Below are 16,131 nucleotides of genomic sequence, written 5' to 3'. Positions count from 1 at the left end.
CAATGTTGATAAAGTTTGAGCCACAGGTTTGAACTTGATCAGTGCCCTGCCCCCACCACCTTCTGACTTCCGCTTGGCACGCTCTTCACGCACCTGAGCGCGTGGCCGCCTGACCCGAGCTTGAGGAGAGAGCAGCGCATTTTTCAATTAATGACAGGAGCTCAGTTCATGTCAGCATTGTATCATTCTGGTGGAGGATTGACAACTTCAGTTGGCGGGCGTCCACTGGAGGTATTTAACCGCGTACAGTTTTCCTTTTGCAAGTAATTGCTAAATAAAATGAAGTTAACTAGCTTGCTAACATTTACGTTAGCTCTAGGTAGGGTTAGCATAAATGCCCGCCGAGCATTTGCCATTGAAAACAACCATTAGTTTGCTTAGCTGAGAGTTGTAAAATGATAGTTTTGTTTAGCTATTGTGATGATAAAGTGCAACTAGAAGTTTTTCATCACTTTTAATTGCTTACGCTACATTGAGGGAATTAATTAAGCTAACAACGAGTCGGCTAATTCCCCTGACAAGTTAGCTAATTTCTGACTTTTAGCTTTGGTCCAGAAAATGACGGACTCATTGTGTCCTAAAATTGTGTGGTACAAACACATTTGCATTACTTAATGCACGTTTCTGCTGACAATTTTCAAATGAAAGACATTAATGCTTCTTTCCAGGACGCCATTATGCCGCCATTGCATCATCGTAACCACATGAGTCTGAACAGAAAAAAATGCTTTTTTTAAAAATAACAACAAGTATAATCTCCTGGTAGATTTGAACAGAGACCGACTACATTAAGTTTGAAGATAAACTCACCAGAATAGCAAGTGTATATTGTTGTTCAAATGGGTCCCCGATAGTCTTTTGTACTTATTAACAGGTCTCCTACTAATGAGTACTAGTCTGTGTAACATGGTGACCTAAACTATCAGCGTATTTGCTTAGCCTGTCTGAAGATGCATTATAATAGAATGATTAAAAAAGCCAAAGAAAGATGTAGAAAATTGAAACACGACTATACTGACATTATATTTTCCATCTGAGTATGTGTTAGCTGAAAAAACGTGTTTTAGGAAGCAGTAAATGCCCCTTTAGTTGCTCAGTAGATGATACTGTGTGAGACTGAGTCAGGTTTCCTGTTCTGTTTCAGACACAGAGTTTGAGAAGAGCGCTGAAGACTTGATGGACATGGCACAGACAGTCCAGGGTGAGTAGCAGAAGCTGTCTGATGGGTTCAGTTATTGGGGGAGAGTGTTTTTGAATCTTGTGTAGGATGTAGTGAGCAGAAATATCCCCTTTTCCCCCTTTTTAAAGTGTAACTAAACCCCCAAACCACTGGCTTTGTTGGAGGCTGCACAGAGTGACTGGAGTGTCTTAACTGCTGCTGGAGCCCCGCCCACAATGAAGGCATTTTTTGAATTTCCAGCAGAGATGCACCTCAGCCAAAATCTAGGGGTTTAGTTACACTTTAAATTGTTGTTTTTGAGCTACTACTATTAGAAATACTATTGGCAGTGGCTTAGTTTAAAATATTACTACAAAGATAAAATATTTTATTTGCTTTGTAACAATTCATTGATCATGGCCCGTGTCCGCGTGATGTTTTTTCTGAGCACCGTAGTCTTTCTCAATTGTTCCCAATGAGGAAAGACCATAAGTGGCAGAATGCGACCGCCTAGAGACAGTATTGACTACTTTGTGCAGCCGCACTGAGCACTTCTAGTCTAAAATCTCTAAACTTTTCAGAAAGGTGTCTTGCTCTTGGTCTTCTCCAGGCAACCAATCATATATTAGATGGGAGCAGATTGATCAGGCATTCAATGTTGCTGATTAATGCTATGCTTTTATCACCCCATGCATTATGAGCTTGGTGTAAGTTGTGTAGTCAGCCCTCTGTTACCGTAATGTTGCTGTCAATGTCACTTGAAACCAACCAGCAGCACTGTTTGTTTTTTCTCTCTCTCACTGTACAAGCACTTCAACCCGGCGTTCCCAAGCATACTGCTGGTGTTTTTCTACTAGAAAGAAACGCCATATGGAAAAAAGGCCTAAGTTGTCATTTAATACGTTAATCAACTATTTTGTTAATTGAATAATTGGTTTGAGTAATTTTTTTAAGAAAATAAAAATGATCTGATTCCAGCTTGATAAATGTTGATATTTTCCGTCTTCTTTATTTCTCTGTAAAAGTAAAGAAGACATTCAAGGATGTCAGCTTGAGATTTAGGAAACACTGATCAACCTGTTTTTAACCATTTTCTGACATTTTATAGATCAAACATCGAATTGATTTATCAAGAAGCCAATTGAGATTGACATTAAAAATAATTGTTAGTTGTAGCCTCATATCTTACAGAATGTTGATAACTGATCTGATATGTTTTTGTTTTGTTTTTTTTCCCTTGACAGACGTGATGCATTCAAGGGCGATCACGTGTGATCAAAATGCTGACGTGCATCCGAGCGATCCTTTGGTTAATATTAAAGAAGGGCTGCTTAACAACATTGCGAAGAAAAGAAAGGCTGATGAATGTTTCCAGACACCGGCCAAAAAGGCCTTTACTCCACAGAATTTGTCCCCTGACATGGGGTGTTGCATGGACTATTACAGCCCCCCTGACAGACAAAACTCTGCCTCTCCTCTTTCCACCTCTAAGCCTGCACTGCAGACCGAAGCTACTGAGATGAAACAAACTGTGCACCTCCACACACAGCCTGATTTTGATGGTGACGTTGACAGCATCTTGTGCCTCAATCCCAGTAGCACTGGTCCTTCTGGAAGATCATCTGACAATCCAGAGGAATGCAAAAGTCCCAGGAGCAACAAGTTTCAAAAGGCACTCTTAATCACAGAGGAACACAAACAAGAGATGGGAAGAGAAGATGACAGGGGATATTTATCTCTGTCAATATCGCCTCAACTGAAGGAGCCCCATTCTGAAAGCTCATCTTTGCTAAGTTGTCATAAACAAGCTGCGCTGTCTGGATCAGACAACTCCTTCACAATTAAAGACTTGGATCCTGTTGTAAGTGGGCCACTGTTGCCATCAGTGAACCCAAATGTAGAGCATTTAAAAGATGACGTTGAGGTGTGGAATATTGGTCTCCCCATCTTTGAGTCTTCTCTGTGTCACAACCTCACTGTGAAATGTAATGCTGCTGGTGAGCGGAGTATAGAGGTGTCAGAGGAGGTGCAAGGAGGAATGGTGGAGCCCTTGCCTGTGTGTCAGGCCACACTCGGTGAAGAAGAAGCCTCTTTGGACACCAGTTATGAAACAACTTTACCTCTCAATGTAAAGGTAAGTGTGACAGCTGATGTGCTGTGGTCGTACACACATGCAGTCGGGTTTGTCTCGTTCATTTTGTACGCTATAGTGTGCATGCTTAATGTTCACACACACACAACCTCTGCTTTTTCAAGGTGAAGTCAGTTGTCGTGCCTGTCAGTCAGCTGCGTTCTGGCAGTAAACCTGCATCTCCTCTTCTGCCGACCAAGCAAAGCCCAAAGGCGAGCAGAGTTTTCCAGACCCACCAATGCGTCAACAGTGCCAGGAGTCAAAGGTACTGTGGTGGTGGTGTCTGTCAGCTGTAGGGGGAGCAATATGACCATGTAAAGTCCAATGTTGGCTTGCAGTGGTTGTAAGGGCAACTGTCCCTGATAAGTCTCATATTTTCACCAGTCTGCCTTTTTGTCATCATTTTCTATAGGCCTATATTAACTGTCTATGACTGGTTTTGATTTCACTACTCTTGTGGAATGCTGTGTGACTGGCTTAATTTTGTCAAGAATGCACGTATAGGGGTATGTTTGTTTGTTTGTTTGTGTTTGTCTGTTACCCAGGCCGGTGAACTTGGACCGAGAGGCGGACTTGGAGCGTTATAAACGGTTGTATCTCCATTCAGTCACCAGACACTTGAATGAGAATTCTGGATCAGGTCAAGGTATGACCCTGATCTCGCTTTGATGCACTAATAATGTGAGAATGGTGCTGGATGATGTTTGTTTGGGTATGAATCATGTTTAGTTTTGTTCTCATGATGTTCTGGTTTAGGGGCGTCACAACATTTTGTAGACCGATTTCTAAGTATACATTTTTATTTTAACAAAAGCACGTTGTCAAGATGTCATGAAGGAGCTGCTAAACCTGATGACCCATGTTGCTGACCAGACACGAAGCCCTAATGGCACACAGTGGCAGCATCCCTCTGACCTTACAAGCAGGTACATAATTCAGATTGGGTTTCACTGTAGTTAGTGTAGTAGTTGTAGTTAGGCCTGTCACGATAACAAATTTTGCTGGACGATAAATTGTCCTAGAAATTATTGCGATAAACGATAATATTGTCGCTTTGAGACCATTTTTCAACTAATATAATGTTAATGGCATAATAATGTAAGTACACCCTTTCAAAGATCAATAAACCTTAATTTCTAAAGAAGATTTGACATTGGAACGTGAAGAAGACATTTTAAATATCCAAAGATGGAGGTTGTGGCCAGCCAAGATTCCTTATTGCAGCAACAATGTTAGCACCATTGTCTGTAGTGATGCGGAGGCGTGACGGTACACATCATGATGATGACGTATGTGTTTTTTTCCAAGGTGTTTCTCCGTGTCCTCCTGTTAATCTAAACATGTACCAGCTGTCTGTTTATAATCTTATGATGCTGTTATAATGTGCTGTGATTGAGATCCTGACCCACCAAACATCCTGGAAAGTGACAAAGTTACGTGTTTCTATAATTTACATAATTACATAATTGCCATCAGTAAACAGGACGCTGTCTGACTATTTCACTCGTGGAGTTCACAAAGTTCATTAAGTCTCAGTCGGGAGGGCTGACCGTCAGCCAACAACAAACACTTGGTGAGTTAAAGTTTTCTGCCGGGGACAGACGCTGTTTTGCAGGCGGTATTATTTTCCTCATATAAGTTGCCAAAGACACGACCAGTTACTATGTTACTGTTGTTTGGTCCTGTAACGTTGCTTTATGGGACATTCATCTTTATTTTTTTGAGTGAAGGATCTGTATAGTTATCAGACACCAACACCATCAGATCGACACACCCTCGCTCCGCGCTGCCGGCTCGGTTCGCCAATACTGCGCCTCTGATACTACATCCGAAGGCGAAATTTCACCCCTCGCTGCATCTGAAACTTTAACACAAAGGTGGATGCGGAGAATTGGCGCAGGATCCCCGCATGCAAACGGCAGTGTGAATGAGGCTAGTGACTGACGAGAGGGATCTAGTAAGAGACACGAGGAAAACAAACAAACAAGCATGCAAATGGAAATTATCAAGGCCGGATTTATTGACTATCGTGACAGGCCTAGTTGTAGTTAGTCATAAGACCAAATTGTTTCGAACAATGTAAAATCTGTCCCTTGGATTTGTGCTTACTTTCAGAAACTACCAACAACGATTCGGAAACATGGTGCCAACAATGTCCCTCCATGAATGGCAGGCCAAGAACTGCAAGATGCAGAAGCGCTTTGCAAAGGTTCAAACGATTTTCAAACGGAGTCCACTTCTGTAAACTAGGAGTTGTAATTCTTCTTTTATTGTTAACCAGTTGCACTTCACCTCATAAGAGTACAAGGGGGGCTCATCAGTGTTTGTACTGTTTTTCTCTTTGGTGTGTAGTTTTGGTTTGTCAGTTTGGGTCTTCCATATAATTATTTAAACTATGCATGTCCTTGTATGTGAATATTTATGCATGTTTTAAGGGGTTTTGGTGTTGTGTGAATTATGCAGAGGAGCAAGCACTATTGGGTTTCAAGCACCCTGCCTTTTACTCTATTTGAAGTTGTCCGTTTTATTGTGTATTTAAGTACATTTTGTACATTTCATTGAGTGCGAAGGTGTTAATCACTCATGTTGCAGCTAGCTGTATAAACAGACATATCAAAGTGTTAAGGTGAAGCCCGTTGTTAAGTTGATTGAAGTTATAGTTCATTGCAAAGCAGTGTAATATGTTATGTAATTCATATTGTGGTATGATATTCATGTTTTGTGTTGGCAGAAAGTGATGACGGTTGATTCACCCACATCATATAAACATTTATAAGCCATACTTTAAATTATAATAGGAGAATTGAGCCCATTAATAATGTTGTGGCTAATCTGGATTATCTATTGACTTCTGGATATTTTATTGCTTTAATTATATATTTGGGGGAAAAAAAATAGGAAAACTGTTTACAGCAAAGTCTGTAAATTGTCCTCAGAAACCCTGTTAAGTATGTCAGAAGTGGGGCCACAAACAAAACTCTTCTCTTCCCCCTTTGTGTGGTTTCAGCAGATGTCTTCGGTGGAGATTTCAAAACCTGACCACTAAAACTACCAAACACTACTACTAGGTGGTTGAATGGCAAAATGTTTTTAGTGATTTGTGTGAACTGACCTCGTTGATTGTGGAGCACCAGTAACCATGATGTCCTCTGTGCACTGATCTCATTTAAACTCTGTAACGTAAGAAAAGTGCCAGATAAGTTGCCTGGTTATCTCTGTACGTTTGAGCCAGAGCAGGACTGTTTGTGTCACTGCTGATATTAATGTTTAATAAATAATGCTGCATTTTCAGCTTTGCAGTATCCGAGTACTGTGCACAGGTACAGGCTGACAGGAGTGACCTCAGCAATAATGCATGGATTTATCAGCATGGCTCCCATTGAATTAACACAGGTTGTTAAAGTAATCCTGTCTGTACGGATAGTGGGGCATCCTGTCCCTGGCCAGCCATCCAGAAGGCGTGGGTGCCAGTGACGGCCTCGTGACACATGCTGTGCAGGGCACGTGTGCAGCCAAGCAGCCAGAGCACCTCTACACCTTGCAACAATGTTTTGCTCCCCTCTGGAGGTTGAGCCAGATCATCAGCAACAGTGTTTGTGTTTATCTGACATGCCTCACAGTTCTTCAGTGGCTGTGTTGGATTTTGTCAAAACAATCTGCGCTACGAAAAACAAAGGACTATGCAAGATACAAGTCATGCACGTCGGCTACAGAATCTGCAGCGCCTCATTTCTGCTGCTCAGCCAAGCATTCAAGCAAACAATTACTCTTGTATTGATGCATGGACAAAACAAACATGACCTAATGTGAGACTTGAAGATCTGAGTGATTTGTTGTGTTTTGCTCTTAAGGTCTCATTGATTTTCTAATTCATTACAAATTCAGGCACGTTTTCTTACACAAGGTGCTGACTCTTCAGTAAATGTACATAGGGGCCTTAAACCATGTTGTTGGGTGAATTTTTCAGGAGGACAGGCAAAACTCCTTTCCTCAGCAGTAACAGGAGGACCAATTGTAGGTCTGTGTGCTTTTTTTGAAGGAGAAAACTGACAGTTGAAGCCTGGTGAAGTCTCATTCACATGTATTATTCACTAAAGAAAATACCTGTCTTCCTGAGTTCTGTGAAACTTATTGTTAAAAAAATGCAAACAAAAAAGCCGTTCACAACCTGTTTGTTTTTGTTTTTTGTATGTCCAGAAAGGTTTAGACAATATTGTATTTTGTTTTGACTGTTTCCACTTCATATATGATCCCAGTTACGTTTAAGCAGACTCTTGGTGGAAAATATTTTTATTTTGTTTAAGCATACACAAGTAAGCATACACCATATCCTTCAGAATTGAAGTTGTGTAACCTTGTGCATAATAGTTAAACCATGCTAGCCCTCATTAAGCAATGACTGCTGTACACTTAACATGAAAGCACTAATAAAGCAGTTTGTTGATCGAAACCATGCGTCTTTTTGGATCTCATTCCTATATTTCAAGAACCCATAATGAAAAAGTCCAACTTCTCTAATATCACCATGATGCGTTTTAGTTTCCAGGCACATTTCTATACTCATACAAAACAAATTATTTGAGTTTTGAAAAATCCAGCGCCCCTTCTATCATGTTGTCTTATTGTAAAATAGTCCATCACTGCTACCGAGCAAACAGTATTTCCTGGCATTGTATCATACATACAGTATCATGAGAAAACGTCTTGGGCCTGTCACACTGAAAGAAAGTCTGCAGCGTGTTAAAGGTGGTTTTCCACCACAGGGCTGAAGTGGAATGTCGAGTTCATACAGTCGTCACCGTTAGTCGAGTTTAATTAAGGAAAAAGTTTTCATATGTGGTCGACAGCTTAACCTGTTCTCAACAGAGATACCAAAAGTGGCTGGATGTCCTCAGCTAGAAACACCTTGAATCCAAATGATTAGTTTCTCTCTTTAACAGCAGTAACGGTTAACTCTATATATAACAGACCCTGTTCCCACCTGGTATTGGTATCTGTCCTGAGTGATCCGATTACAAGTGGCCAACTCTAAGTGCTCCAACAAGCACTGAGGATGCATTTGAGATCCAATGGTTCAAACCAGGTGGTCTGGGCCACATGTGACCACATTCTCTTAGCAGTGTGTACACGTGTCCTGGGCTACATTGAAGGACTGTTACTCATCTGACGTCCTTTGTAAAACAAGAAACCACACCAACAGGCAGAATGGTCTGTCTTCCAATTGGTTCACTATATGCGAAATTGCATGTTTGGTTCTCTCTTAATCTAGCGATGTTAGCAGCTGTGAACACACTGTTTCTGTAGATCTAACCATTGAACTAGTAACCACAATATCCCCAGACTCCCTTAACAAATTACCAATTGTAAATCATTCGTACCTTCTTGTAAATTCTGCATTGAATACAATACATTGTTTCTTTCCTTTTAAAAGGTGTCAGTTTGTAGTGGCATTGCTTTGTGGCAAATTTATGAAAGAAGACAACATTTTATTGATGCTAAACATGTGAAATTATACAAATAAAGTAAACAGTAGTCAATATAATCTACTTTGTTGCCTGTGGAGAAAGTCCCCAGACTCCCTTAAAAAAAATTGCACAATTTTGTGAGTTGTTGAGTTGGGAGACACTTACAAAATTGGTGATTTTGTCTATGATAAATTCCTGATTATTTGGGCTTTAATATACATGCAAATGTTATACTCCTTTTTTTTGTGTGTAAAAACTACTGTGTCTGTTTCTCCCTGTGATGTACATGTTTATTTGCATATAGAGCTGTCCACTTGTGATTAGATCACTCAGGACAGATGGTATTATCAGGTCTGAAAAGGATCTGACTCCACCACCAGGTGTGAAATGTCTTCCAGATAATTCACCCAACATGCACGACGTCTGTGTAGCTCTGAACATGGTCAAACACGCTTCCATGTCGAATCAAACAGCTGTGTAGGAGAGCTCACTCAAACACATTACTTCTATGCAGTTAAAGGAATAGTTTGACATTTTGCTTTTGTGTCGACAGTTAAAAGAGAAGCTATCACTCTCACACTTACATTATGAAGCCTAAATCAGTAACAAAGTGTTAGCTTAGCATAAGGACTGGAAATGGGGCTAGTTAATGTACAGCTAATTTGGCTCCGCCCAAAGGGTACCAAGATCCCTTTTTCTCGTCTTTATGCTAAGCTACGCTAACCAGATGTGAGAGTGGTATCGATCCTCTCATCTAACTCTGCAAGAAAGCATATTTATCAAAATGTAAAACTATTCCTCTAACAGTAAAGTTGGAAAGTAGATGTTCACAATAGCCTTACATTTAAATCAGCAACAAGGAATACAATATGTACAGTGGCAACACAGAGGACTAAGCCATCATTTGGAGTTTCTAACACACTCAGAGCTGAACCTCTGTTCAGATTTAAAAGTTAATCTCTTATGTTGCTCAGCTGAAGGTGTACTCATTTAAGCAGCCTGAAACAGAGGGATGTAAATAATAAAACTGCATACAGGGAATGCTATTGAAAAATACATTGCTGGCAAACTGAAAATGTGTTCCTAGTTCAAAGAAATCACCTAGGGAGACGATCATCATTATCTGTTACTGTGTGGACGGAGGCCTATTGATCGGAGAAGCCAGCTACTGGTGCAGTGTTCCTGGGGAGAAATTGATTCAACTTTTGGCCACAGAAGTTTTCAGTGAAGTGCTGATTACTCTGTGTAACGCAGCAGAACAATGCTTCGATGCCTCACCAAGTTTGTCCTGGCAACAGCTTGAGTGTCTGTGTTAATCAGTCAGAGGAGAGGGGCCCCTGCGACTCTCCCTTTTCCCACTCTATGACTTTACTTTAAAGCCGCTCTCGCCTCTGACATGAATCAGTGCGTATTGAAGGAGCTTTTCCGCTGCTATTAAGAGTGGAAGTAGAGTGATAGGAGCCTGCCATTGCATTAGTCATCATTCTAACCATCTTCAGTGCCTTGCTCTTCCAGCATAAATGTATTTGTTTGAGTTGACAATAAATAACTATTTGCCAGATTATCTTTTCATCAATTTCCTCATCAAAAAGAGTCTTTTCTTATTGCACATAAACAACACAATGGCGTGATGTAATAGAAATACATAATAGTAGAAGAGAGTTATGGAAAGAAGCAGTGTATTAAGAATCACCTTTTACCCCTTTACATCAGGCATCTATACATTTTCCACATTAGTCTTCTCATGTCTCATGAAAGGCTGAATGAAATATAAAATGTATTTACACGTTAAATGCCTCAGCTCACTCTACAGGTCATCAATCTGTCATGTTTCCTTTTTACTTTGCACACACGTTTAAATATCATGTGAAAGCTAATGAATATGACACAAGTATGAGCTACAGGGCCTTCCGTCCTGTTAGATAACTCATAAGATATAGTTATTTTTAAGGCAGCACTACTGAGTTTGAATCAGCCCTCAAATACACCATTTGCTTTCTTAAAATCCTTGCCGTATACAGTGCACAGTATCACACGTTGATCCCTTATCGTTGTTTTTAGCCACAGAGTTTCAACACAAATGTTAACCTTGTGAAAAAAAGTTTTGGTAGAAGCCCTTCTGTTCAGGATGTCAGACGGATGTCTCGGGGGTTGAAAGTTGGGCTCGTAAAAAGGTTTTTTTTCTCCATGCTTTCCACCAGAAATGCAAGTTTTTACAACAGCGCTGAAAGACTTTTCTCCGAAAGGTCCGGAGATGGATCGCCTGCAAACGAGGCTCAGGACCCCTCATTTTGGATGTGCAGTTTGTTCATCTGTCTGAACATTGCATGCTGGGAGGTGGAGTTTTGGACGCAGAGGCTACAGAGTTTGAGTCCTTGCTCCTCCAAAGGCTGTTATTGCTGATACGAGGGATCTCTCCACGGAGGTAAGTTCACCTCTCCATAGACATCCATAGAGTCCAGCCCCTTTTTTTTTTAAAAAGTTCAGTAAGTAGATGAATGGACTCCATCATGGCAGTTCTCTTTTGCTCCCCAGTATGCTTTGAAATTCATCACCCTCGTAGAGAAAGACACAAGGGAATACTAAAGGGCTTGTCCTGGATGTGGAATGTAACACTTCAGAAATCTGCTCTGTAATAAAAGCAGGAAATAAGTTTGACAAGTGCTGACTTTAATAAATGTATGTGTTCCTTTCAATATGAGTGAATGAGTTTTCCGATAAGATTGGATGATTCACGCCTGGCGGCGAGCCGAGCGATCCCTCTAAGCTGCTCTGGCATCATTGCAGCACATCTACGCAATGGCTCCCGCATTAGCCAGGTGGAGTCTGGACTCCCTGAGGGGGGAAACAAGCTGGTCAGAATGAAAGCATTTCCCACAGGACGGCAGACCAGAGACAAGAGTTTCTGCCAGAGGGGAGATAGAAAAAAAAAGAATGGGGTATCAGAACAGCAGGGCTGTTCTGGTGGCACCTTGTTAAAAGTCTGATAAGTAAAACCAGAACTGAATGATCTACAGTGTTGAAAAGCGTAGAAAACAGGATGTGAAGAAAATAAGATGATCCTGGTTTGTGGTCGTCGATGGCGCCCTCAAAGACGGCGGGCGTGAGAGAGAAAGAAAAGTCCCTTTGGTCCCATGGGTTGGTTTATCTACAGACTCTTCACTGCCGGAGCCATTACGCCCTTATCTCTGCTGCCCCATGGTACAGTAGTCATTGAGAATGGCTCAGTCGCCAAACGCTCCACTGCCAACTCTGCTCTCTGACCAGCACTGGCCGGGCAGTGCCCGACCCCCCGTAGTCCTGCAGCTTTGCCTCCGAGCTGGGTCCCGTGTCAAAGGGGAGTAAGCGCTGCAGCGAGGGACCCGGAGGCCCGGCCTCATCCTGACGAGCAGATGGGCTTTAAAAGGAGCTCACATGTTTGTGAGAGCACAAAGTCTTTCGGATAAAGAGAAGACGTCCTGGCAGTCACACCTCAATGATGTTGACAGATGGCATCCTATTGTTGTTGTTGTTCTTGGGGAACTGCAGGAGGAAAGAGGAAAATGACAGGTGTGAGAATGCTGGAGGACTCACAGGAATCACACAATGAGCACCTTCAATGAGCATGAGGAAGCCTCTGCACCCGGATGCTTTATTGATGTTTATAGTAAGAGAGTGAACGGAATGCATTTGTTTGACTTTTGTTTTCTGCAACACAAGAAATGGATATGGTATGGGGCTCTGTGCGTTAATCAAACAGTCATTTATCAGAAGCCATGGCTCGTGTGTTTGCTCTGTGAATGCTGCAGACTCATGCACATACGGGTGTCATGCCGAAGCAGAGTTTAGCTGACGCTCAGACGACACTATGATTTTGCATGGAAAGAGTCTAGAAGTGGCCGGGACCATTCACCTGCCCGGCGCCGCTGAGTGGGAGGCACCCGGGGGGAGGAGGAGGGGTGGGTTATACCTTACTGCGCAACAGCCCCCCCGTCGGATGCTCAGGAGTGCTGCACTCTGAGGAGTTTTTGGCTTTGTCCTTGTTGTTGTTGGGCTCGTTGTCTTTGATTATGTCGTACTGGCGACAGAAGAGAGCGATCACACCTAGGAGGAGGAGGAGAGGATGATATTCATGACGGGCCAAACTCTGGTTATCCTCCAAACACAAACCAAGGCACAGCTGCTTTTTTTAAAGCAACATCAGGGGTTTCTGTTGTTTCGAGTCAGATTATGACAGAAAAGCTTCAGTGTTCAATAAACAGATTTGAGCTCACCTGCCCACATGATAAGCACCACCACGATGATGATGAGCTCCCCCGCCCTCAGCTGGGTGGTCTGGCCCACCTCCTCCATTGTCACTTCGTCTAAAGGAGTCAAAGGACGACACGTTTATCTGTTACTGGAGGTGGATTAGGATTGAACAGAGATTTCTGTGTTATATGCAAAAAACAGCAGAGAAGTAAACAATTATTCATTATTTATCATTTAATAAGATAGAGGAAATTAAAACACATTCACCATTTTCATTAAAGAACCCATATTATACATTATCATATATACAGTATATATATTTATTTTGGGCATCTACTAGAAAATGTGTACATGCTTTAATGTTCAGAGAGCATGTTATTTTTCCCATACTGTCAATTGCTGCAGCACCTCTATTCACCCTCCGTCTTTCTTCACTGTCATAGTGTCTCTTTGGATCTGCTTTATACATACATGGAAATCCCACTTTCTACAATATGGGACCAACTGTGTGTTTGCACTGTAATAGAGCCACCGTCAGTGTGCTGCTGGTCTTCATCAGAACCCATAATTACCAGCAACTTTGTAATTAAAATGTCTCTTGATTTCAACAACATGATAGTGATGTCCATTGTCTCACTGTCTCAGCTGGCCTTTCCTGACCTGAAGTTTGGACAGTTTCCCCCTCACACTCGAGGGCCTGTCGTAAAGTTTTTTGCATCATCGCAGCTTTCTGAGTTTCTGAGTCTTGAGGCGAATCATTGTTTGGAAGACGAGCAGCTGCTAACTGGCAGCCAAAAAGCAAAACTTTACAACATATCAGCAAAATGTTTTGCTAAAAAATCAGCGTTTTCACCGACTTTAATGACTGACACTTGAAGTGCGCCACGCTCGGAGGCAAGTAAGTCTGCATCAGTGTGTTTATGCAACACAAGTCTCTCGTAATAAGAATCGCCTGGTTGCTCTATCATAGAATGAGCACACAAATCAATAACTTTGCATCAACCATGACGTGCTTGAGAGATCAGGATGTCGTGTCAGAGAAGAGGATTGTATTTTAAATAACTCAAAATTGACACAGCTGATATAACATCCAGATATCAGACAGTAAACAAATACTAATATCCATTCCCTCTGCTTATGGTTATAAAAGGACTGTCTGACAACAATTAGAGGAGTAGGGGTCAGAATAGAAGGGAGGTTATTTGGTTTTACTTTTTGCCGCAGTAGTACTCTGACTTTTAAGAGAGCAGGGGAGCATGTTTTATCTTTCTATCACCACAAAGATTTTATTTCAGCCTTCCCTTGTTAACCCTCCCCAAAGTTCAGATAATTGTAAATTGTTGCTTTAGTGTGCAGAGGAGGTTTCACGGGTATTGGAAGTATTCACATCCTCCAGTATGCCAACTCAATGGCATAATTCAAGAATTCAGAACATTTCCCAGCTCACGTCATTGACCTCGGAAAAAAAAAAATCAAATTAAAACATCTATTAAATTCATGGGACCTTGCAAAATCCTATAGCTGTACTCCAAATACTTTTAAAGTTATGAATTTCTGTTCGGCACTCTAGGCATAATTTCAGCATTTTTGTAATTCTTTGTATTCTGAGCCTTGGATTGAGTTGAAATGCCCTGAACATATACTGTAAACTATATGTCTCTGACAATAGTTGTTTCCACTATATCTTACTTTTACATGATAAAGTATTTCATGTAATATGTCATGAGAAGTTGGCTGATATTCTATTTCTCATTCAGCATTTTATATGCAGTTTCTCTCAGTATGAAAGAGTGCTGGAGCATTCAGCATTGTATCATGACACACATTTAGGGTTGCTATTCCACTTCTAATGTTTGCATTCGCACCTCTTGTGAATTTTTTTTGCCAGAAACACAATAATTATTAGCAAGAGTTGTAATGACTGCATGCTACGTTTTGAGATATTGGGACATAATTGGATCAGTTCTTTAACATTTGACCATTTTCAGATATCGGCTTTGCTTCTGCTGAAGTATTGGTAATTATCCCCAGTGTGGAGAGGGCACAGCGTTCCCTCTCTCGACTTATCTACACAAATATGGCATAAAGTTATGCTTGTAACATTATTCTGTGTTTTCTGCTGGTCCTGCGAGGACACGATTCTTCTTTCTTTGCTCTCCAAGTTCTCAGTACATGTTGTAGAGCACCAGCAGACTTGACTAAACTATAATACTGCTACATCATTTTTTTTTTAATCAATTTGGGGTGTTGTTGACATACTCTTAAAATCAGACAGTTGCAGTTTAAAGTCTGTATTCTTACTCCTGAGATCTTGAACTTCCCCGTCCAGATCTCATTCTTACAGTAACTTACAGGTGCAGCACAGTAGGGAGCAGCACAGGTGCTGATAAGGACCTTGGTGCATGATTTTCAAAAGACAGCCTTCACACAGGCAGGCATTTTATACCATTAAAACGCAGGCAGGCAGACACACACATACATTACATGACCAGCTACACTAATGGGCCTGATTCTGCCAGCAGCTGCTGGAGTCAAAATATCACACAGTGGTAGAACATGAAGAGATTAGTTAAGGCTTAATTTAGGCCACATGAAATTGTGCTTACTAGAGCATGATGGAGAGAGAGAACAATCATCACTTTTGAAGTTGTCAAGAGGTATCAGAAATATCAAAGAGAGTTGCGAGTGTTTGCACATGCAGCAGTCTGCCTTCGGATGCCTGCAGGTTTCTCTCGAGCAGAGCAACAACATGCAGTAACTTTTTCTTGCTCTACTGAGGGTTGTGGAAGTCAGAGGCTCGATCTAAATTTCACTGCAGCGTAGAGACTTCTGTCCTTTTATTAGATGCAGTGGGTGACATTTGGAGGGCCCAGTGTGGCAGGAACCCAACGCTCCAGTAGCTTTTAGCAACAAGCAATTCTGCTGATCGATCGGCATCTGTTGCCCAGTATTAACTAATCAAAGCACAACAGCCCAGGGTGCCTGACACCGTTGCTAGCCGGCCCCACTGGGGCCAGCTGGTCAGATGTAACACCTCTGATGCATCAAGTCCCTCCACTCTAGATCAATTATCAATTGATCTGGAAATTCTCTAAGGTTTTCCTTTAATTTGGATGTTTAATTCATTCAGTTGATTGTTTTTCAAT

General features: G+C 41.5%; 2 protein-coding genes across 3 annotated transcripts in view; one reads left to right on the top strand and one right to left on the bottom strand.

Annotated features, from left to right (window-relative positions):
- The first annotated feature begins 70 nt into the window (after positions 1-70).
- On the top strand, positions 71-7,740 carry kop (askopos). The gene is made up of 7 exons (XM_084381754.1): positions 71-231; positions 1,145-1,201; positions 2,404-3,293; positions 3,416-3,555; positions 3,836-3,936; positions 4,105-4,216; positions 5,406-7,740. The coding sequence occupies exons 2-7, from the start codon at positions 1,177-1,179 to the stop codon at positions 5,533-5,535; spliced, it is 1,398 nt and encodes a 465-aa protein (XP_084237880.1). The 5' UTR covers positions 71-231; positions 1,145-1,176; the 3' UTR covers positions 5,536-7,740.
- A 2,679-nt stretch (positions 7,741-10,419) lies between these two features.
- Positions 10,420-16,131, bottom strand: part of fndc5a (fibronectin type III domain containing 5a) — a 28,184-nt gene continuing 22,472 nt past the window's right edge. Inside the window, exons 4-6 of one of the 2 annotated variants that reach the window (XR_014624734.1) lie at positions 13,009-13,098; positions 12,648-12,838; positions 10,420-12,277 (exon numbers count right to left, since the gene is read on the bottom strand). Coding sequence is in view for 1 of the 2 variants with exons in the window: in XM_084381755.1 (XP_084237881.1) it covers positions 12,221-12,277; positions 12,705-12,838; positions 13,009-13,098 (281 nt within the window). In the remaining variant the exon portion in view is untranslated. The remainder of the gene's footprint in view (positions 12,278-12,647; positions 12,839-13,008; positions 13,099-16,131) is intronic. The other variant, XM_084381755.1, reaches the window with a different exon arrangement.

This window comes from Pagrus pagrus, assembly GCF_965226575.1.
Source record: "Pagrus pagrus genome assembly, chromosome: 18".
Lineage (NCBI taxonomy): Eukaryota > Metazoa > Chordata > Actinopteri > Spariformes > Sparidae > Pagrus > Pagrus pagrus.
This window is presented reverse-complemented; position numbering and strand designations above follow the sequence as displayed.